The sequence below is a fragment of the Mauremys reevesii genome, linkage group 4, assembly GCF_016161935.1.
Source record: "Mauremys reevesii isolate NIE-2019 linkage group 4, ASM1616193v1, whole genome shotgun sequence".
NCBI classification, from domain to species: domain Eukaryota; kingdom Metazoa; phylum Chordata; order Testudines; family Geoemydidae; genus Mauremys; species Mauremys reevesii.
This window is the reverse complement of record NC_052626.1, coordinates 109,663,444-109,685,839: the sequence shown is the minus strand read 5'-3', so window position 1 is coordinate 109,685,839 and position 22,396 is coordinate 109,663,444. Positions and strand designations below refer to the sequence as shown.

Genomic DNA, 22,396 nt, shown 5'->3' with positions numbered 1-22,396 from the left:
CAAGGGAACATTTACCAGATGGCAATTGCTGGAGCAAGTCACACACTATCCACTCCTTCTGCCATCTCCGACATGCCCCCAGAACACCCCATGCATGGGGGCTTCAGGGAGAAAGCTGCAGTAATCAGCTCTGCTAGCTCTAACCATGCTGGGGGCTCCTCCACATTAGGGGTATCCTCAGCAAGGCACTCGCAGGAGGTTGCGGCTGCCTTTGCATTGCCTGAGTGATATAAAAGAAAAGGCACAGGGCTGAGAATCTGGCCCCTTGAGCCTTCTTCTTTCCCTCACCTCACTGCAGCATGCCTGAGCAGCAGCCATGGAAGCAATACCTGCCAGAGCACCATGTCAGGATTTTGCCACTGGGTCTTACTGGGGAGGATTCAGCAGAGTTCAGCATCCCCTCCTCACCCTCGGCCAAACACACCTTTTTTATATAGCTCCTCCCATAAAATACCAGTTTGTGTGAGCCACTGATTCTTGAACATTCTCTCCTTGGTTTAACCACCCCTCCCTAAAATCATCACCGCTAGTAGCAGCATGGCCTTCACGCATATGGGGATACTCAATTCTGGCTCACTCATTGTTTGACCAAAGCCTGAACCTGATTATTACAATAGTACCCTATCGAACAAAGGGAAATTAGGATCATCTGAATATCTGTTATTGCATATTCTCTTACTCTGATTTATATGTCAGGAATTCTGTGGTTTGACATCCTAAGTGTACAGGTGGGCCTGGAGTAGAAGAAGAGCTGTGATTAAAAGGAAAAGAGGCAGAAACCCAGCCGTTCCATCTTGGTGCCATAAAGTCTAATGTCAGCTTTGTGCAGCAGCCAAAATGGCAGAGGTTCAAGAACTGACTTTACCTCCCAAAGGGCCCTGGTTTAATTGTGTCTGACAGACAATGGATTTAATGGGGCACAGGCAGTGGGAAAGGGATAATGTGAACCCATGTGTCATGTCCTGCACAATGTGCTCACCTGCTTGTGCGGGATTTCCTTAAAAGCAACAGCAGCAGCAAATCTTCATCTGGCAGAGACTTGCACCTGCACTTCTGTGAGTTACTCACTGAATGCCCATAAACCTCTCAGGGAAACTGCAGTAAGAAATCAAAGAGCCAGAGCTAGGAGGCTTAACTTTGTATATGCCAGAAAGTCTGGTAAAGCAGCATTAAATGAGGGTGAGGTCAAAATTAGTTTTAAACCAGCTTTGTGCTCCCCCAATTCTATGGTCATTCTGGCTCAAGTCTAGGCCAAAAAAGACATTCTAGCAGCTAGTTGTAAAGGAACCCATGTCATGTAGCGCCTTCTCAGCAGCTGGGATTGGCTGGGTGGGAGGGCAGCTAGCACAGGTGCTATTATGGTGGTTGAGGATATCCTCCAGTGAGCAGGGAAGCCAGCTTTTAGGGCAGTTTTGTACCCGAAGAGTAGGGTAAATCAGCCCTAACATCAAGAAATCAAGCCCAAGAGTTAGTCACAGGAAATAACCTTGCACAATGAATAAGTGTGATAAGAAAGTTGCAATCCATTTATGGAAAATTAGCAAAGGGAGAAAGTGGAAAGACTGTCAAAGTATAAATGATTAATTATTCATCTAGCTATAGGTATAATGTATGTTGATAGAATGAATGGTATAGATAGAATGATATAGATACAATGAATGGTATATATAGAATGAATGTTGGAAAAAAATCCAATTTAAAACCATTGTACCCTCTTTTATGTTTGGGATGAGAATCTCGGATGATGAGCTCCCACAAAGTATTTGCTGCAGATTCGACAGCATGGGGCACAGGTCACTTGCTGGTTTCAACTAGAGCAAATGGTAGATTCTCTGTAACTTTAAATCATTGTTTGAGGACTGCAGTAACTCAGCCAGAGGTTATGAGTCTATTACAGGATTGTGTGGGTGAGGTTCTGTGGCCTGAGATGTGCAGGAGAGAAGACTGGATGATCACAGCGGTCCCTTCTGGCCTTAAAGCCTATGAGACTCCTTAGTTAAGCAGGATGTATAATGGAATTTTCAGTTGGCTGGCATTTTGATAAATAATAAAAAAAAAATTGGGTCAAACTAAAACCAAGTGTTTCAAATTTTTTGGCAAATCAGAAGTTGAAAAACTTAGTTTTAGGTTGAATGAAACATTTTGTTCAATCTGTAGCATTTCGTTTCAATTGGGAGGTGTAAATGATTTTTAATTTTTGAAATAAAATTAAAGAAAATTTCAAAATGAAAAGTCATTTCAAATCAAAATATTTTGCTTCAAAAGTGTTGAAATTTAATGTTTCATTTTTTTCAAAAATTTTTTAGTTTTTTTGACTGAAACAATTCAACACTCAGTCATTAAATATTTTAGGGTCATCAAACATGCATTTATTTTGTTGAAAAAAGTTTCTGTCAAAGAAATTCTCCCATATTTGCTCTTTAGCACCTGGGCACTTCCATTTGTACATAAATCAAGTGTCACACACAGTCCTGAGTTCATTGAGAATAAAGTGACTCAGACCCTAGTGATGCTGGAACAGCAGGGAAAACTGTTGCAAGAGAAATCACTGTCCATAGATGTTCACAAACATACAGGGTTCAAGAATGACTGTCCCCTTGGCTTAATGGTTTTGGGCCAGATTCTGATGCTCTTACTCACATTGAAAAGCACCTTACTCCATGAGTGGTCCCATTGATTCCAGCAAGCTACTCTTCAACCTAAGTAATGGGCCGTGATTTGAGGTGACTGGCAATGCAGATATATTTTGTGTCTCCATCCCTCTAAGTTACCCCTTGCACAAGTGCATAGACCAGCTCATGGTTGAGCCCTAATGGTATTCCAGTGGGCCTGTGTGAATTGGACTTTTGAAATCTTAGCGCCTCACAATGAAAACCAACTCCAATGAACCAATGAATCCCAGCTTTATGAGGTTGAAGATTAAATCACTCTCCTTTCCCTGCAAAGCAAGGTTGAGCCACATTTATATGGCAGGGGTAAGAAGTTTGCATTCTCTGCACTAACATTGCACCTGTTCTGTGGAAAGTCGACTTCAGTGTCCAGTGCAGTTAACCTGGCCCCTTTCATGAGCCATTTTGATTTCACTTTTTAAAATCCACCACTCAGCTGTCAATATTTTTTTCTTTAAATAAGCCATTCCTTCATGCCTGAGCCTACGGTAGTTTTTCCTCTATTGCTCAGAAGTAGCCATCCAGCCAGCAGAGGGAGCATGTAATAATAACCAACAAACTAATCCTCAGGAAGAGCAATTCCACTGGTGTCTGAACAAAGGGACTGAATCAGGGCCAGAGTGCTTGTGTCCAATAAGTCACAATAAAAAGGAAAATGTTTGCTACAAAGGAAAAGACAAAACTGGAAGGGAAGAAAGAAACACCACTTTAAAGTATTTAAAAGGGGAATGGAAAAAGCTGCAGCAAATCCCCTCATGCCCCATCCACCCCCAAAATTAAGTACCACAAAAACACATGGCTGTCTTTTCAGAAGGAAATGTGAGTGCTCAGTCTTTTAAGCTTGAATCAGCAAGGGAATAATCAGTGAAGCTCCACCTTTCAGGGACCCTGCCATCAATGTTTTGTTCTCACGCCAAATTCCTGGACTATAAAACTGTGCCGATAAGCCAAGAAAAAGGCATTTCCCTGGAAGGATTTTCAAGTTACCTCTTCGTAGGAGTGATGGGGAAACAAAAGGGAGGGCCACTATGGATATTCTGCCTAATTTGGAGTTATTGCAAGGGCAAAACACCAGTGCAGATAGGTAAGAAAAATCTAACTCTGAAGTTGTTTGCCTAGATATTTACCTCCATTAAGTAACAAATACAAATGTCAAATTAAAATATACTTGGTTAGACTGAGATATGTTCACACTGTAAATAGCTTAGCACTGTGTATGTACACTGCAAATGAACCTCATTTAAGTAATTCATTGTTTTTCTTTGCGTTAAAAAGCAATTCATCAGCCATTCCACTGTTCCAAGATTAGTTGTTTAAAGAACAGATTTGCTGGACACATTTTGTAATATAGAAAATGGTGACATCCTTTTTAATTGTTTGACTTTTATATAGTCTCTAGGAGAAATTTTTCTGCATGATGTCCCCTAGAGCTAATTGCCTGGTACCCACACTGTAGTAGTACTATTTTTTTCCTTAGTGCACTGTTACCTTCTGATTCCTGGTTCTGAATGTCTCATAGCTTTCTTAGTTAATTTATTACACCAAACAGTTGATAGTGAATTCATGCGATGGCTGCTGCAGGTTTAGTATTTCTAGCAACTCCACATCAACAAATGAGTAAAACCTACCTATTTTCCCCCGCCTCCTATGCAGAAAGGTGCTATTTTATTCTACTCTATTCAAGTGTTACAAACACCTATTACCAAATGCAATCTGGAAAGACATATTGGCACCTTAGTTTGTTTTATTGGTGCATCTTATTTAAATAAAATATATTTTCAACGCACCCCTGCTGATTCCCAGTTATGAATATTTCATAACATTTCAGAGTTCACAGAGTACGTTAAGCACTGATTTTGATGTGGTCTGTGATGTATATTGCTAGGTTAATATTACTGAAGGCCATCACGTCAACAAATCAGAAAAACTTTCCCATTTTCTCCTTCCATTCTGCCAGGTAGGCAAAATGAGAGGCTTAAAGCATATTGCAGCAAAGTGTAATTCCTGTTAAAGGAGAATTACACTGATTTTGCTTAGCTTCGCAGTCTGAGGTTGTTTCTGAGATGTAGTTTTGTACACAGTCAAAGAAAGTTTTGATGTGTAACTTTAGCATATGCAATTGAAAACTCAAGAGGTTCAGTCCTGAGTGGCAGATGAAGCAAAGATTTCTCTAAGCATCACAAATTGGCTGTGTAGGGGCCAAGGTTCTGGCCCAAAGTTTTTGAGATAGGACTGAGATGTACTAGAAGTTGAAGGTCCATTTAAAGTACAGCAAAAGTTCATTTCTGGCATCCCTCTCAAAGAAGGGAAATGTCTGCTGAGTCAATATTAGACACACTTCTGAATATGAGTAACCTGAGAAATGAAGAGTAGTTTAGAAAACTTTTTAATTACAACTGGCATTTCTGAGTCTACTGCTGGAGGCAGCCATCTTGCTGAAAAGTGATGTCATTTGTGACACTTGTTGGATGTTAGCCCGATAGACGAGACTGCAAACCAGTTTCCAACCTGCTTTAATACTGTTTAAAGGGAGATTTACAGAGGCACCAAGAGCACTTAGGTACCTAACTCCAGCTGAAAGCCAATGAGAGTTGGATGCCAAAGTGCCATGGATGTCTGAAAATCTCCCCCTTAAATCTTGAAAGTGCCACTTCAGTGGCAGATGTTAGGCACTGTATAAATAAAACCTTGCAATACACACTGATAACATTACCCACCTATCTCTTTCTACAGTCCAGCGCCCTGCAGTCACCAGGAGTGAATGTTCCACCTGGGGCAGTTTCCACTTTCAGACATTTGACCATGTTAAATTCGATTTCCCTGGAATCTGCCACTATGTTTTCGCCTCGCACTGCAATGACAGCTACCAGGACTTCAACATCCAGGTCAGACGCAGCGAGAAGAATGGATTTCCAGTCTGCTTCACTGCTACCATTGATGGAGTGCTTCTAGAGGTGAAAGAGTCAGGCATCACAGTGAATGGACATGAGTAAGTAAACATTTATTGTTCTCCCTGGACTAAGTTGTTTGTTCTAAGTACATGCTTGTATATTAGCAATGCATTAATAGCCCTTCTAGACTTGGCAGAATCATCAAAGGAAGGAATAAGACATTCAAAATACCCACATTACGCAATGCAACTGTATACCAGGTGAGAGAGTTTTCAACCTGCACTCAGCTGGTAGACCAGATTGTGCCACAAAGGATGAGGATTGACAGAGCTTGTACTGTAGTTTGTATCCAAGTTAGTGCAACTAAAGCCCTTCTGCCACTGAAAACTCTTAGAAAGTTATACAGGGACTGGTTTCAGAGTAGCAGCCGTGTTAGCCTGTATCCGCAAAAAGAACAGGAGTACTTGTGGCACCTTAGAGACATTTATTTGAGCATAAGCTTTCGTGGGCTACAGTCCACTTCTTCAGATGCATAGAATGGAACATATATTGAGGAGATAAGAAAGCTTATCTCCATGAAAGCTTATGCTCAAATAAATTTGTTAGTCTCTAAGGTGCCACAAGTACTCCTGTTCTTTATACAGGGACTGATCCTTTGATGTGCTGAACAATTTCTGTGAGAGCATCTCAGCTGCCACTGACACTAATAGGAGATGAGACACTCAGCACCTGGCAAGTGTTCCATTAGAGTTCATAGATGGTAAAGACAAAAGGGACCCTTATGGTAATCTATTTTGATTTTCTACATAACACATACACATTTCCAGCCAATGATTCCTGCATTGTGGGACTAGGGTGACCAAATGTCCCAATTTTATAGTGACAGTCCCGATATTTGGGCCTTTGTCTTATATAGGTGCCTAATACCCCCCACCCCCATCCCAATTTTTCATACTTACTTAGAGACCCACAATTAGGTGGTGATCAAAGTAAGAATTGAAAGAATCTTCCGCAACTAAAAGGTCAGTCCAGAAACTGTCTTCTCCTATTTCAAATTATACAAATATACTGAAACACTGAAAAAGTATACATGTGGAATTTCACCTTGAATGGTAACCTGAAATGAACTGGTTGCACTCTTTGGAGCATGGAGTAAGTATGATCCATGCATGAACCACTGCTAAATGCACTGACAGCCACATGTAGAATTAGCTGAATTTTTTGGAGTGATTTTTCAAGGGCAACCCCCTGTAAAGTGTGTTGCCATATTCCAGCCCAGAGATGTCAAGAGCATGGGCAAAAGCTAAACGTGGCAGAAACACTCACACCCTCCCTGGCCAAGCAAAGATGGAAAAAGTACTATTGGCCATTGTTTCTGTCCAGACATCTGTCCAGAAGTAATGGAACATAGGAAAGAGTTATTAGATTGCAAATCTTAGTGACAAAAGGCAGGTGCATCACGTCAATCAAAGGAGAAAAAATCTGCAATTTCTTTCAGTTATTTCTCCAACCAAACCACCTACTCTTCCTGTATTGCTAAATGGAATAGGGCCCCAGCATGGTCCTGGTAGGTAAGAGAGGATCACACTATGGAAAATGTTGAGGAACCCCTGCTTTGACTTACATAGGCTGAGCATTAGCTGGCTATCCAAACTCCGTTCTCAGCCAGGCACAGGCAAAGTGAGAGACTATCATCTGGCTCAGATGCAAAAGCAATATAGATGGCACTGCAGGCCAAAGCATCTCCCATACCCCTTAAAAATAGTGGAGAGAGAACAGGAACCTGTGGTACCTCACACGGCGGAGCCCCCAGGGCAGACAAGCAGCCCCCCTCTCCCCCGTACTATGATCTGGCTCCTCTTACTGTCTTGATGGATCTGATATAAATCAACATAGCTACACTGAAGTCAATGGAGTCAATCGGTTTACACCAGCTGAAGATGTGGCCCAGTATCAAGAGGCTAATGGGCAAAATACATTGCCTTGTGGATTAGGATTGGTGAAAGGGCATATTGGACAAGATAAAAGAATGCATTGTGCATAAATGGAGACCAACCCTAACTTTTACATGAACATACTTATACCTTTCATTGCTTCAATTTGACTTTTGTTAATTTTTCAGTAGCACTGATGAGAGAATTTGATTTGGGCTCTATTTTATAGTTTGTTGTTTTTTCTGCTCTGTTTTTTAGGATTCCCCTCCCCTTCAGCTTGAAGAGCATTTTGATTGAAGACACCTGTACTTACTTCCAAGTCACATCCACGCTTGGCCTGACTCTCAAGTGGAACTGGGCTGACACTCTCTTAGTATGAAGATCCAGTTAGTTGGTTCTTTTAGTGAATTTTAGTGTTGCTGAAAGGTGCTGGGTTGACAGCCCTAGAGACTGTGGTTCTCTAATTATACACTTAATGGGTGCTTCAGAGATTTTTATTCCCTGCCTCACAATTCAGAGAGTTAAAGAAGGGAATAGAGAAGATAGAAAAAGATTGAAAAGTTGCTCATGTGGCTAGAAGGCCAGCTTGGTATCCATATGGGAAAAGGTTCTACAGTCACATGGTAGTTCAAATTCCGATTTAGTCTATTTGCCCCAGCCAGCAAGATGTAGAAGTGCTATGAAGTTTGCCTTTCAATCCAGTGATGAAGAGGATAAGCCAATAGAAGTCACTATCAAGTGGCCAGGAGCTTAGTCTCACCAGGTTTCCGCTGTTCCATGAACACTTAGCATCCTGTCTAGAGTGGGGCTGTAGTGCCTGATATGGGGAGGGAAGAAGAAGTTGTCCTATCACAGGATACTTATTGATCTAGCTGTGTAATATATTGCAATTAGCTGTTTATCTGGTAGGAATAGCAATTGTTAACTGTTTTTCCCTTTGACTTTGGCCTGTCTCCTATGAAGTTCTATTACAGGTTTATTACTAAACAGTAATGTTGCAAATTTGCCAAACATATATTTACATCTTGTAATCCAGTCACTTGTATGTGCAAGTTTATATATATATGTTGTAATCTGATTTCTCCCACCCCATCCTTCTGTTGGGGGGGATCACCTACCCTCCTTCGTTCGATGTAGCTGAGTTTATCTAAACAGTTTCTAATTGGAGGAGCTTGGGTAAAGTACTCCCAATTATTTTCCTGGCTTCTTGATCTTCATTTAATAGGTGTTTCATGAGCATTTATTCTCAGGATTTGTCCATCTTTTTTCCTAATTAAGCTGTAAGTATATATGGTCCAGTCTGTGGTCCTTATTCAGCTGTTTACTCTCCACTGAAATCAATGGGAATATCCCTGAAGAAAACTCAGGTCCAAACACTACTCAGCCACCTTGGTATAAATCTGTAGTAACTATAGATAGTCCAGATTTATACCATGTGACTGAGAGCAGAATGTGCCCCTTCTAGTAAGGACCTCAGGATTTGGGCCACAGCGTGGATAATGAGAAAGGACTTGTTAAGACCAAATGTATATAATGAAGAAAGCAACATTTTATATTTAACTGAATTGTCATACCGTAAAGGTATCGAAGCAAATGATGTACATTAAATAATGCTCCAAAGAAATGAATAGATAAACACTAAAGGAATGTGGCTTAGCTGTTTGTTTAGAGAGTTTCCTTTTGTTCTGACATACCATTCAATGTTTTCACATGATAGAAGAAATTTGACACCTTAGTGCTTTTCCATATTGAACCACTTAAAACTCTGGTCTTCCTGTTTGTTTTTATTTTGTAGCTGGACTTGGAAGATACATACAAGGGGAAAACATGTGGTTTGTGTGGGAACTATGATGGCAATGAGAAGAATGATTTGCATTTGAATGGTAGGAACTGGATATTATATGTTCCCTGGAGTTTTATGAAGTATGACTAAAAACCATTTTCCTCTGGTTTGCTGAAAGGTACCCTGATATACACATTTTGACAAACCTAGGGTGAATTTTGAGAAACCTAAAGCTGATTCATGATTCTCAGGGGGTTGCAAACCTGAAAAGATTCACACAAGCCCCATTCAACCAAAGTTAATTGCAGACCTCTCATATTGTACCGCTACCATATTTAGGGTTGCTAACTTTCTAATCGCACAAAACTGAACACTCTAGCCCCACCCCTTCCCACCCCACAGCCCCACTCACTACATTCCCCCACTCTTGGTGGCTCACTCTCCCCCACCCTCACTCACTTTCACTGGGCTGGGGCAGGGTTTGGGGTGTGGGAGGGGGTGAGGAATCTAACTAGGGGTGTGGGCTCTGGGGTGGGGCTGGGGATGAGGGGTTTGGGGAGCAGGAGGGGGTTCCAGGCTGGGGGATGGGGCCGAGGGATTCAGAATGTGGGAAGGGGCTGTGGGTTGAAGCAGGGGGTTGGGGTGCAGGAGGTGGTATGGGCTCTGGGCTAGGGCAGGGTTTTGGGGTGCAGGAGGGGGCTCTGGGTTTTGGGGCCTCAGGGTGGTGGCAGGGGTTTGGGGCTCGGGCTTACCTCTGGAGGCTCCCAGTCAGCAGCGAGCGGGACTAAGGCAGGCTCCCTGACTGTCCTGGCTTCGCGCTGCACCCTGGAAGTGGCCAACAGCAGGTCTGGCTCCTAGGTAGGGGGTCCAGGAGGTTCCGTACACTGCTCTCGCCTGCAGGCACCGCCCACCCCCCAGCTCCTCTTGGTCGTGGTTCCTGGCCAATGGGAGTGTGGAGCCAGTGCTCGGGGCGGGGGCAGCACGCGGAGCCCCGTGGCCCCCCCACCTAGGAGACGGACCTGCTGGCTGCTTCCAGAGTGCAGCGTGGTGCCAGGACAGGAAGGAACTAGTCTGCCTTAGACCCGCAGCACTGCCAACCGGACTTTTAATGGCTCAGTCGGTGGTGCTGACTGGAGCCGCCAGGGTCCCTTTTTGACCGGATGTTCTGGTTGAAAACTGGACGCCTGGCAACCCTAAATATTTCCCTTTGATAGTAATAGATTCTAAGGTAGTTGCACTTTCATAGTAGGGGTGAGTAGATGTTCCCTTCATGACAGGTGTTCACATTTTCATCTTCTTACAGTTAGGAATCAGTGTGATTTTTCATTTGTATATTGTTAAAAACCATCAACAGTGATCCATATTTTTCAGTAACTTCAGTGAGCTCAGGATAATGTTTACAAAAACCATAGTGCAAGCTACTGGCAGCTTCAAATATTCCACTGCGCTGGAAAGAGGCCAATGCAACCCTCAACTCTGGTCCCCAGGCTCCCTCTGCTTCTGAAAATGGAGGGAAGCCTGCACCCCTGGATCAGTGCTGAAGGGGAGCAGCAGGGGGAATGTCCCCCTGCATTTGGCTCCCCTCCTGGATGTTCCTCAGGTTTGGGCTTTGCAGGTGGCGTTCCCAGGAGGATTCTTTTGCCTGCCAATATCTGTGCAGGAAGCAAACAGAGTCTTTATCAACTTAAACTTCATGCCCTGTGGTAGTTCTAGGGGCACACAGTGACTGGGAAAGCCCCTTGCAGCGATGGCTTCTGCAGAAGCCAGGCTATCTGAGGCCTGCAGCTACTCATGGGACTGAACAGCACTGAAGAGGCAAGGGTACGGTTGCCAACCCTCCCGGTTTCTCCGGGAGTCTCCTGGAATCGGGCTCTGACTCCCAGAGGCTACCAAAGCCAAACCAGGAGATTTTAGGCTGGTAAAAGTCCAGCTGCACAGCAGGGTTAAGGCAGACTTTGCCTGGTCTGGCTCTGCGCTACTCCTGGAAGCGGCCGGCACATCCCTGCAGCCCCTGAAGGAGGGGGGTAGCGGGCTACGCACCCTACCCCCGCCCCGAGCACTGACTCCGAAGCTCACATTGATTGGGAACTGTGGCCAATGGGAGCTGCAGAGGCGGGGTGCCCACAGGCAGGGGAAGTGGGTGGAGCCCCCTGGGGCTCCCCCCAGGGGCTGCAGGGTCATGCCAGCCATTTCCGGGAGTGGCTCAGGGCCAGGCCAGGCAGAGAGCCTGCCTTAGTCCTGCTGCACCGCCGACTGGGAGCTGCCTAAGTTAAGCACCAAGTAAGAGGAGGGTGGGGGAGCGTGAGAGACGGAGAGAGGGGGGATGGAGTGAGCGGGGTGAGGTCTCAGGTAAGGGGCAGGTCAAGGGGCAGGGCAAGGGTGTTTGGGTTTATGTGATTAGACAGTTGGCTACCCTAGGCAATGCCCCTCTCTGTGGTAACACTGTGCCTTCATTGGATCCCGAGGGATCTGCATGTTCCCAATCTCTTTCCATGGGAAGGGAACATTCCCTTCCCCCTGACTGGTGGAATTCAACTGAAACTCTGAGCTGAAACCGAGTGTTATCTAGACACAAAGCCAAAGTGGTTGAGCAAAATACCTCCAAAAACAACATAACTTTAAAATCCATTCTGGATCCACACTGCATGTTGACAATATTGGCAGTGCTCACAGCCTGGATCAGCCAAAATCTTGTGCTGCTGATAGCTCCTGGATACATGAGAAATATAAGGATTTCAACTGCACTCACCCCCTGCAAAGGGGAGAAATGAAAGGAACACTATGTGTACCCTTTACCATTCTTACATAACCCTACCAGGCTAATGTAGGGAACTTCAGGATTCTGGGTAACAATTTCAACAGCACCTAAATTCTATTTTCAGAAGTGACTTAGGAGCCTAAAGACAAAATGTTCAAAATGGCTTAAGTGATTGAGGAACCTAAATGACATTACTTTCCAATGGGACTCAGTCATTTAGGACCATTTTGAAAATTTCACCATAAGTTTCACTGAAAGTCAATGGGACTTAGGCTCCTAAGCCACTTAGATACTTTTAATAGATTTGCCATCTAGCTCAAATAGGCACTTAAACAGTTGAAACCCCTTAAGACTGATGACCTCTAAGTGAAAGGTCAGAGTTCACTTTTTAAAAAAAGACTCATCAATTCCTAATAAAAGTGTTCCTTATTTCAGAATTCTAACTCAATAGGAATGATGTAAGTCTGTCAGTCACTATATTTCAGGTGTCTGGGTTATATTAAATAATTTGGGTGAAGAACATGTTGCCCTAGAGCACAATAATTAAATGCGTCTTCACAATACAGAAGCAGAGCTGAAGATTTGATTCTGCATTTGATTGGTATTCAGGATGAACTTTGGAATTTTCCAGGCTATAAACTACTCCCGAGGCAGTTTGGAAACCTTCACAAAGTAGAGGAGCCTACAGAAAAGTGCCCTGATGTAGCTGAAGATGAAGATGTCAGAAACCATAAAGGTCGCTCTCATCAACAAAAAAATAAATGTAGTAAATATGTAAGTGTGTGCAGCTGGTGGCACAATAAGTATAAACCTCCCTGAAATACAATAAAGTACAATTCCAGAGGTTATTATATAAACAATGTTCAAAGAATTAAAATTCTTCAGGAATCCAACCATGAATCAGAGCCCAAAATGAACCTGTAGTTGTAAGACTGTGCTATTATAGTATTACAGGGGTTTACAGTGGAAAAATGCACATGAATGAATTACAGCCTCCAGTCCAAGAAGAACAGCAAATGAGTACATCAAATGTCTGGCAGGCTTTTTCTGTGGGCTTAGTGATCATGGGAGATATCCTCAGCTGGTGTAAATCAGCATAGCTCAGGAGAGTTCACTGAAGCTAGATGATCTGATGGTCCCTTCTGGCCTTAAACTCTCGGACTCTGTAAATCAGTGAAGCTTTGCCAATTTATATTGGCTGAGGATCAGGCCCCAAGATAAGATGTGGATTATTCCTTTTTCTTTCATTACAGAAATCAAAATGCAAGAAACTCCTAGCCCAACTTGGGAACTGTTCCAGAGTGGTTGCTTTTGATGACTATGTAGCCACCTGCACTGGAGACATGTGCATCTGTGCAAAGAATTTTTCTTCTGATTCTGCTTTGGTTTCCAGCTGCATATGCAGTACCCTTAGTCAGTATTCCCGGGACTGTGTCCTGAGTGGGGGAATCCCTGGTAAATGGAGAACCAAAGATCTTTGCTGTAAGTAACTATAGAATTTGAATTCTGTAACCAATTCAATTGACATCTAAGAATAATTTATATATCCTTAACAGTATTTATCAGAGAGATAACTGCAGTGTTCCTTTTAATGTGTTTTTTAAGAGCTTCTGAAATTACGTGCTTTCATAAAACTCTCTCTTTCAAATGATTATTCCAAGAACTGAATAAGTTAAATAAAGGTTAGTAATGCAGGTATTTAGGGCAAGCTTCTGAGAGTGTGTGATGATCATCTGCCTGACAGAGCATGTTACAACAGTGACTACTTCAGTTTGAGAGTGACTGAAAAGTGAACTATTAGTGTAAGTAGTGTTATAGTTGATAATGCCTGCCAATTTAAAAACTGCAAGACGTGTTGGCTTATAAAACCAAAGTAACTATAAACATAACTGGTTCTGAAAGTGGACAAAATTACACTAATGCTCTGGATAGAACATTTTATAACCAAGATTGTTAGTTTCCTTTGGAAAATGATAAACTGCATTTAGAGCATTGATTTACCCTCTACATTACCCTCTACAACTGCTTCATTTGGGTTTGCAGTCCAGGAATGTCCAAACAACCTGGAATATATGGAATGTGGAAACCCCTGTGCAGACACATGCGCCAATCCAGAGAGGAGCAAGATCTGTAAAGCCCCATGTACTGATGGTTGCTTCTGCCCTGCTGGTAAAGTAGTATCCTTCTTATAACAGGCCACGCTCATCAAGGGACTAATGGGGAGACCTCTTGTTGTTCAGTGAAAGGCATTCTTCATCTTCATTAAAATGTGAACATACTTAAATAAAACTGTAGACAGTATTTTACATTCCTTTGTCTGGAAAACTGGCAAGTAGACAGATAATAGTTTGTGTCTTACAAGTTTGCGTGGATTGTCCCAGGCAGTCATGGAATATCCAGTATTGACCCACGACTAGAGATGAATGAACAGTTTCTTATAGCTGAAGAATGGATTAATGTAAAGACTGGTTTGAATTACTTCTCTTTCTCTTGGCTGAAGCCAAACCTCTAATGGGTATCATGACAATGGAAAGGAAGACAGGAGGGTCACTGGTGTAGGATCAGAGAAAAAGGCACAGGTCTGGTTGGTGAAGGATCAGGGAAGGAGAAGCTGTCTCGATAGGGAGAATATATTCAGAGAAATGTTGAGTGACCCTGAATGGGTGGTCAGGCGCCTCCATAGTTTTAGTTAAGTTTTCGATATGTGTCCAAATCACTGGGAACGTGCTCTTGCTGAAGTCAAATACAAAAAATGTGTGTGCAGATGCAGGCTTGCACATAGATAAATGAAGGCTGGGTTGTGGCCCTGAAGTTCCTTTCTGATTTCTGAACCAGTATGAGAAATGGATGGAGACTGTATCATAATCTTGCATTTGCCACACATGATGTCACTTTTCAGCAAGGTGACAATACACAGCCCGATGGGATCAGAAATGCACATTGCAATTAAAACCATTTGCATTTTAGCCATGGGGAGAAATGTCTCCTATCAGCTAACAGATGAACATTCAGAATGCTGCTGACAATGAGCAAAAAGACGTGATTTTCCTTTATAACTTACAGTTCACCCCAAGCCAGACATGCAGAAATGTCCAAGTATGATGTACTGTGTTTTCTTATTTTCTGAATTTTCTTCAGTGTCCTTCCTACCTTAAGAAATATTAATTAGCCAGTGTTTCTGAACAGGGACTATTCTCGATGACATGAATGGCAACAAATGCATCCCCACTAACAGCTGTCCATGCATGTTTCAAGGCAAAGTCTATGCAACCGGAGAGTCCTACTCCACTCCTTCTCAAAACTGGTATTGTTACAAGCCTAATTATATTAATGTAGCAGATGCATTTATTAGAAAGCATTGATGAGTTAAATGTCATTGTCATCCCGGTCCTAGTATTTGTCTTTACTAAAGATAGTATTGACACAAAACTTAGGATCTGATCACCACCACACTCTAGGGAAGTTCATAGTGAGATCTGAACATCATGTAGTTATGACCTTAGTTGGGAGTCCTTTGCAGATACAGAACCTGAGACTTCGGAAGCTGAAAGCATGAGCCTCTCCTGTCTGAGATAAAGGATCAGGTCCGTTAGCTTGGAGGCGTTAACTGACTCAAACTTCTATGTGGTCTAGTCACTATGAGGGGACAGTTACACTGTGTTAGTGTGGGTTGCATTCACAATTAGTTCCTATAGAAATAATGGTCTGCTTCAAAGCCCTGGATCTAAAACCCTCTGAACGTTGAGAACGTGTGGATCTGGGTCCAAACTTTGCAGCATGAGCTCATCTCTAGACTTCACTGAGAAGGTTTTCACTGAAGAGACCTGTCATGTATGCTGTTTGACGGTTTTCATTTTACTTCTTTATTCCTCATTCTAGTGTCCATTGAGAAGCTCAGCAAATATGCTTGTTTTTCCTGTGGGCCTTGTCTTTTCCTGTTTGCAAAATTTCCCTAGTTCCTCATGAAGTCCAAGCAATATGCCCATGTTTTGCTGTTTTCCTTATGTGTGCATAGCTCTAAGAATGAAGATTGCCTGTTACCTTGAGTTCTCCATACCAGCTGAAGAGCTACATCTGCAGCACAAAGTAGTGTAGGTCCTGCATACAGACTCATTTATGTTCTCTGCAACACTGGGGAAAGAAAGCTATTGCTTTAGAATCTGTAAGATATTTCTCAACTAATTATAACATCCTGGGTTTTGAAATAGTGTCCCTTTCAAGTGCCTGAGTCAAAGCCTATTGAATTAAAGGAATCATAGCAATGTTGGGCTGGAAGGGACCTCAAGGGATCATCTAGTCCATCCTTGTGCACAGAGGCAGCATCATGTATATCTAGATCATCCCTGGCAAGTGTTTGTCTAACCTGTTCTTAAAAGCCTCCAATGGTAGCACTTCCACAACCTCCCTGGGAAACCTATTCTGCTATTTAACTATCTTTATAGTGACAACGTTTCCCCTAATATCTAACCTACGTCTCCCTTGCTGCATATTAAGCCGATTACTTCTTATCCTAACTTCAGTGGACATAGAGAACAATTGATCACTGGCCTCTTTATAGCAGCCCTTAACATATTTGAAGATTGTTATCAGGTCCCCCTTCACACTTCTTTTCTCAAGAGTAAATATGTCTTCAATGTGTCCACATCTTTCTTAAAATGTGGTGCCCAGAACTGGACAGAATACTCCAGAGGAGGCCCCACCAGTGCCAAGTAGAGCAAAACAATTACCTCCCATTTCTTACATATGACACCCCAGAATGACATTAACCTTTTCCACAACTGCATTACATTGTTGGCTCATATTCAATTTGCGATCCACTATAGCCCTCAAACCTTTTTCTGCAGTACTACCGCCTACCCACTTATTCTCCATTTTGTATTTGTGCATTTGATTTTTTAATCCTAAATGTAGTACTTGTTATTGAATTCCAGCTCAGTACTATCTGCAAACTGTGCTCTCTATGCTATTATCCAAATCATTTATGAAGATATTGAATAAAACCAGATAGAGGACAGATCCCTGCAGATATTTCCTTCCACCTTGACTGGGAACCATTGATAACTACTCTCTGAGTACAGTTTTCCAACCAGTTGTGCACCCACCTTATGCAGTAGGTTCATCTAGTTATATTTCCCTAGTTTGCTTATGAGATAGTCATGAGAGACTGTGTCAAAATCAAGATGTATCATGTCTACTGCTTCCTCCCTATGCACTAGCCTAATAACACTGTCAAAGAAGGAAATTAGGTTAGTTTGGCATGATTTGTTCTTGACAAATCCATGTGGGCTATTACTTATTCATCCTATTATTCTTCAGGTGCTCACAAATTGATTGTTTAATCATTTGTTCCAGTATCTTTCCAGGTATAGAAGTTAGGCTGACTAGTCTGTAACTTCACAGGTCATCTTTGTTCCCCCTTGTGAAAGATAGGTACTATGTTTGCCCTTGTCTTGTCCTCTCGGACCTCACTCATCCTCCAAATAGCTCTTGAAGATAACAGTTAATGATTCCAGGATCGCTTCAGCTAGATCTTTAAGTACCCAAGGGTGAATTTCTTTCCATTAACTTCAGTAAGCTTTTATTATTTCAAGGCCTGATGATGCAAAGCCTTATACATTTGGGAGGAGCATTGCATTGAATAGGTAGCTGAGTAACAAACTAACTAGAGCTGGTCCAAAACTATGCATTGAAATGTCTTTCCGACTGAACATGCCATTGTGGATAGAAATGGATACATTGTTTAAAAAATCAAGTATCAGAGGGGTAGCCGTGTTAGTCTGGATCTGTAAAAGCAGCAAAGAGTCCTGTGGCACCTTATAGACTAACAGACATATTGGAGCATGAGCTTTCGTGCGTGAATACGAAGTGCACCGACGAAGTGGGTATTCACCCACGAAAGCTCATGCTCCAATATGTCTGTTAGTTTATAAGGTGCCACAGGACTCTTTGCTGTTTAAAAAAATGTGTCAATTGTCTCTGACATTCCAGGGGAACAATAATATTTCTAAATTTAAAAAATGTTGTTTCTGAAATTTTTTGGGGGGGAATTCCAAAGCTTTGTTTCAGGGAATTCTGATATTTTATTCAAACTGTTTCATAACAACATGAACAGGAAACAATTTGATCTAGAAAGGAAGATAATCAATCAATCAGTATTAAGTAGCAGCTGCAATTGATTATTTTAAAAATGAAATGAAATAAAGTAACAGGCTATTTCAACTATCATATTCTGTCACATTATGATGTGTGGGTTTTACACTAGTGCATGTTATGAAGAAATGTAAAAATAAAAAAGTTATAAAATAAAATAAAATTCTAAACAAAATGAAAATTTTCCAATTTGGAATTTCTGTTTGGCAGAAAAATTTGAAAATATTTGTTTTTGTTCTGATTCAGAATGACACAAATTTCAAAATGTTGAAATTTCCCATGAAATGGAAATTCTAAGTTTCAGCCAGCTCTACTAACATCAGGAAGAAGATGTGACTGATTTATACAGACATCTCAAGTTTTCAACACAGATGATATCTCCTCACATGTATTCCGATTATAACTGTTCTTCTTTTTTTTTTAATAGTACCTGTGCTGGTGGCCAGTGGGTTTGTGTATCTCTGCCTCTTTCTGGAAATTGCAACGTGGAGGGAGGGTTCCACATTACTACGTTTGATAACAAAGAGTTCATTTTTCATGGCAATTGTCATTATGTCTTAGCTAAGGTATGAAAAATAGCTTCTTTAATTTCTCATCGTTTTAGGATCAAAAGTTAAGCTATGTTAAAGCTTTATCGCCTCATTTGCTCAGATGGCTCCCAATCTAACAAAGCACTTGAACATGTGCTTAACTTTTAAGCACGAGTGGTCCTATTTGCTACCTCATAAGTCTGGATCTCATCTGCTCAGTGCTTATCACTGGGTCCTTTCTGCATCAACACATTTTAAATAAGTTTAAAAAAATTATTTACTTTTCTAGTGGACCTATTAGCATAGATTTCATCACTTTGTCCTGGTGGAAAATTGTCTGGCAAACGAAGGTGGATGAGCTGGCCCCTTCTTATCCAAAGACCCACCTCCAAGTAGCCCTTTGGAAAATAGACTAGCAGCAGATGCTGAAGGAATGGACCATAAGGGAAAGGTTAACGGGCATGGTTTTGCCAGTGGGAGTGAAAGGCAACATTTTTCTATTGTAGTTAGCATGCCTGGGTCCTTTCTTATTTCCCTGTAAATGTTTTAGAGATCTATTTTCCCCACTGCTTGCTTCTTATTAGATGATAGAAAATGGTTTACATACCTGTTTTTCTGGCTTATTTTCAGGACAATGGCAGCAGCTTTGTGGTTGTTGGCGAGATCATTCAGTGTGGGATATCAAGCACTATGACTTGCTTGAAGAATGTATTAGTCACATTAAGAGCCCTTGTAAGTCACTGGTAACTACTTAGGTTAAAAAGAAACGTAAGGACCAGGAAAGATCATCTGGCCCTCCATGCCTGCACTTTTTGATTAAATGTTTGTAATATTCCTTTCAAGATCAGAGCTCTGTGCTAGGCTCTGTATAAACACATAAGAAGAGGCAGTCCTTGCCCCAAATATTTTACCATCTAAACAGACTGATGAAGGGTGGGAGAGGGGATGTATTATTGTCCCCATTTGACAGATAACAGTGGAACACAGAGACTGAGTTATTCAAAGCCACACAGCAAGTCTGTGGCAGAGTCAGGAACCAGACATAGATCTCAGGAGCCTCTGTTGGGTGCCTTGATCAAAGACCATTGTTTCTCTAACCCGTGTGCTTTTCTATCATCCACAAACTCTCCTACTCCAGGAACAAACCATTGGGGAATTATTGAATTCATTTGTACTTTTTGCTTCAAATATCTTTCCTGGGAATGTCCTCCAACCTAAGTCAGGCAACTCTTATATACATATATGGGGTGCGGGTAAGAAGGAGCCACCAAAAATGGATCTAAAGTATCACCACCCTTGCAGCATGCCTTCTTGACGGTTTTGAAGGGAAAAGGGAAAAGGGCTTGAATTTGGTTTTATGGGTCTCCTCTGGTAATGTAAATCAGCATAGCTCCATTGAAATTCATGGTGTTACACCACTTTACACCAGTTAAGGATCTGGTCCATATGTTTACCAGCTTAGTTCTACATAAATCCTCTGTTTTCGCTCAAGTTACTAATTTTTGAGATTCTGCCTCTTGCATTTTTCACAGTAGTAAGAGGTTCAAAAAGAATTTCTATCAGTCTTCTTGGTCCTTTTCATAATTTTGAGAATTTCTACTTCAAAAACATCTCCTCTTTTCCAAGAAATAAATAGAAGCCCAGATCTCTTATACCTTTCTTATCATTAAGATTCATGAGACTTAATAGTACCTTTGTTACCTTATGCTGTATCCTCTCTAATCTCCTTTGTGGAGTAGAATCACCAAAACAGCACATCGTTTTCCAGATGGAAGGCCTGATCCTGCTCCCCCTGTAGCCTATGGCAAAATTCCAATTTACTGCTCTGGGAATAGAATCAGGCCTGATGTCCACACAGTGCTCTGAAGATATAAATTTCCTCTAAGTAAATTTCCTCTATTGTCCTCAAAAAGTTAAGTTATGCTGTCAAGAATATTGCTTAGGGGATGGGTTCTCTTTTTTTCCAGTACAGCTCTCAGAATTTTTCAGTGTTGCTGCACAGATCCCTGGACACCACCACTCACCAGATAATATCAAACTGTGTTATGGGGTGGAGGGGTCTTGATTGATTAAAGACTCTCCCTTCTGTAAGCAAGTTTCCAAGGCTGATGCACGTCAGAATGTGACACCAATTCCATCCCTTTCTTTGATATTTGATTGTCATTGTGGCATATCTCATTTTCCATTTGCAGAATATTCGACTCTGTTCCTGTGGAAATGTCTATATCAATAATTTCATTGCAGTGCTGCCAATAACTAGAGGTAAGTGTTCCTTCTTCAGTGTTCACATCTGCCCCAGGTTATCCCACACCTGCCTGCAGCAGGGTTCTTGCACCTTCCTCTGAAGCATCTGTTTCTGGCCACTGTCAGAGACAAGGTACTGGACTAGATGGACCACAATCTGATGCAATATTACAATCGCTACATTCCTGTTCATTGAGCAAGCAAATGGAGGTGCACATTTGGTGTCGTCCACTTTCACATATATGCAGGTTTGTGCATATTTTCTTGGTAAAGATATATTTATATATATTTTAGATGGCATCACTATCTTCAGACCGTCTACATTCTACATCAATATCTTGACCTCATTTGGAGTACAGATTCAAGTGCAAATAAAACCGATTATGCAGCTCTTCATAACAGTGGATGACTCTTACCAAAATCATACATCTGGTACAGTATATTACGCTCTTGATGTCTACCCATGTTATAATGGTACATCCATCACACTTCCTGTCCAAATTACTTGCTTCCATTTTGACCTTAGTGAACTGAGAGTCTTATTCAAATACTTTGCATCCCTTGTGTGATGGGTTCAGTCACAGAGACGCCCTTGGGTCTGTCACCTGACATGCTGAAACTACATCTGAGCCCATTTTCCCTGACAGCTTGGGACTCAAGAACCCTGCCTTGTTGAGCCAGATACGCTACTCCACAGCAATACAGATCCAGGGTCTGAACCATGCCCCAAAGCTGCAGACTTAACTGAAAACAGCTTAAGAAGTGCTCCTGTCTTCAGCACTCAAACACCCAGCTCCCAATGGGATCCAAACCCCAAATAAATCTGTTTTACTCTGTATAAAGCTTATACAGGGTAAATTCATAAATTGTCTGCCCTCTGTAACACTGATAGAGATATATGCACAGCTGTTTGCTCCCCCAGGTATTAATCACCTATTCTGGTTTAATTAATAAACAAAAGTGATTTTATTCAGTATAAAAAGTACGGTTTAAGTGGTTTCAAGAAATAACAGGCAGAATAAAGTAAGTTACCAAGTAAAATAAAACAAAACACACGTGTCTAAGCCTAATGCATTAAGAAACTGAATACAGGTAAATCTCACCCTCAGAGATGTTCTAATAAGCTTCTTTCACAGACTAGACTCCTTCTCAGTCTGGGCCCAATCCTTCCCCCGGTACAGTTCTTGTTAGTTCCAGCTCAGGTGGTAACTAGGGGATTTCTCATGACTGCCACCTCCTTTGTTCTGTTCCTCCTTCTTTTATAACTTTGGCACAAGGTGGGAATCCTTTGTCTCTCTCTGGGTTCCCACCCTTCCTTCTAAATGTAAAAGCACCAGGTTTAAGATGGATTCCAATACTAGGTGACATGATCACACATCACTGTAAGACTTCATTCTCCATTCTTTCAGGGTTGGTCTGCATGTACCCAGGAAGGTT

At 41.9% G+C, this 22,396-nt stretch overlaps 1 protein-coding gene across 1 annotated transcript in view; it reads left to right on the top strand.

The window, feature by feature from the left end:
- Positions 1 to 3,671: 3,671 nt before the first annotated feature.
- Positions 3,672 to 22,396, top strand: part of LOC120403968 (mucin-5B-like) — a 69,862-nt gene continuing 51,137 nt past the window's right edge. The window contains exons 1-12 of the mRNA XM_039535990.1: positions 3,672 to 3,753; positions 5,403 to 5,658; positions 7,753 to 7,867; positions 9,290 to 9,377; positions 12,667 to 12,809; positions 13,289 to 13,517; positions 14,079 to 14,204; positions 15,222 to 15,339; positions 18,613 to 18,751; positions 19,346 to 19,447; positions 20,908 to 20,977; positions 21,254 to 21,391. Coding sequence (XP_039391924.1) covers positions 3,672 to 3,753; positions 5,403 to 5,658; positions 7,753 to 7,867; positions 9,290 to 9,377; positions 12,667 to 12,809; positions 13,289 to 13,517; positions 14,079 to 14,204; positions 15,222 to 15,339; positions 18,613 to 18,751; positions 19,346 to 19,447; positions 20,908 to 20,977; positions 21,254 to 21,391 — 1,606 coding nt within the window. The remainder of the gene's footprint in view (positions 3,754 to 5,402; positions 5,659 to 7,752; positions 7,868 to 9,289; positions 9,378 to 12,666; positions 12,810 to 13,288; positions 13,518 to 14,078; positions 14,205 to 15,221; positions 15,340 to 18,612; positions 18,752 to 19,345; positions 19,448 to 20,907; positions 20,978 to 21,253; positions 21,392 to 22,396) is intronic.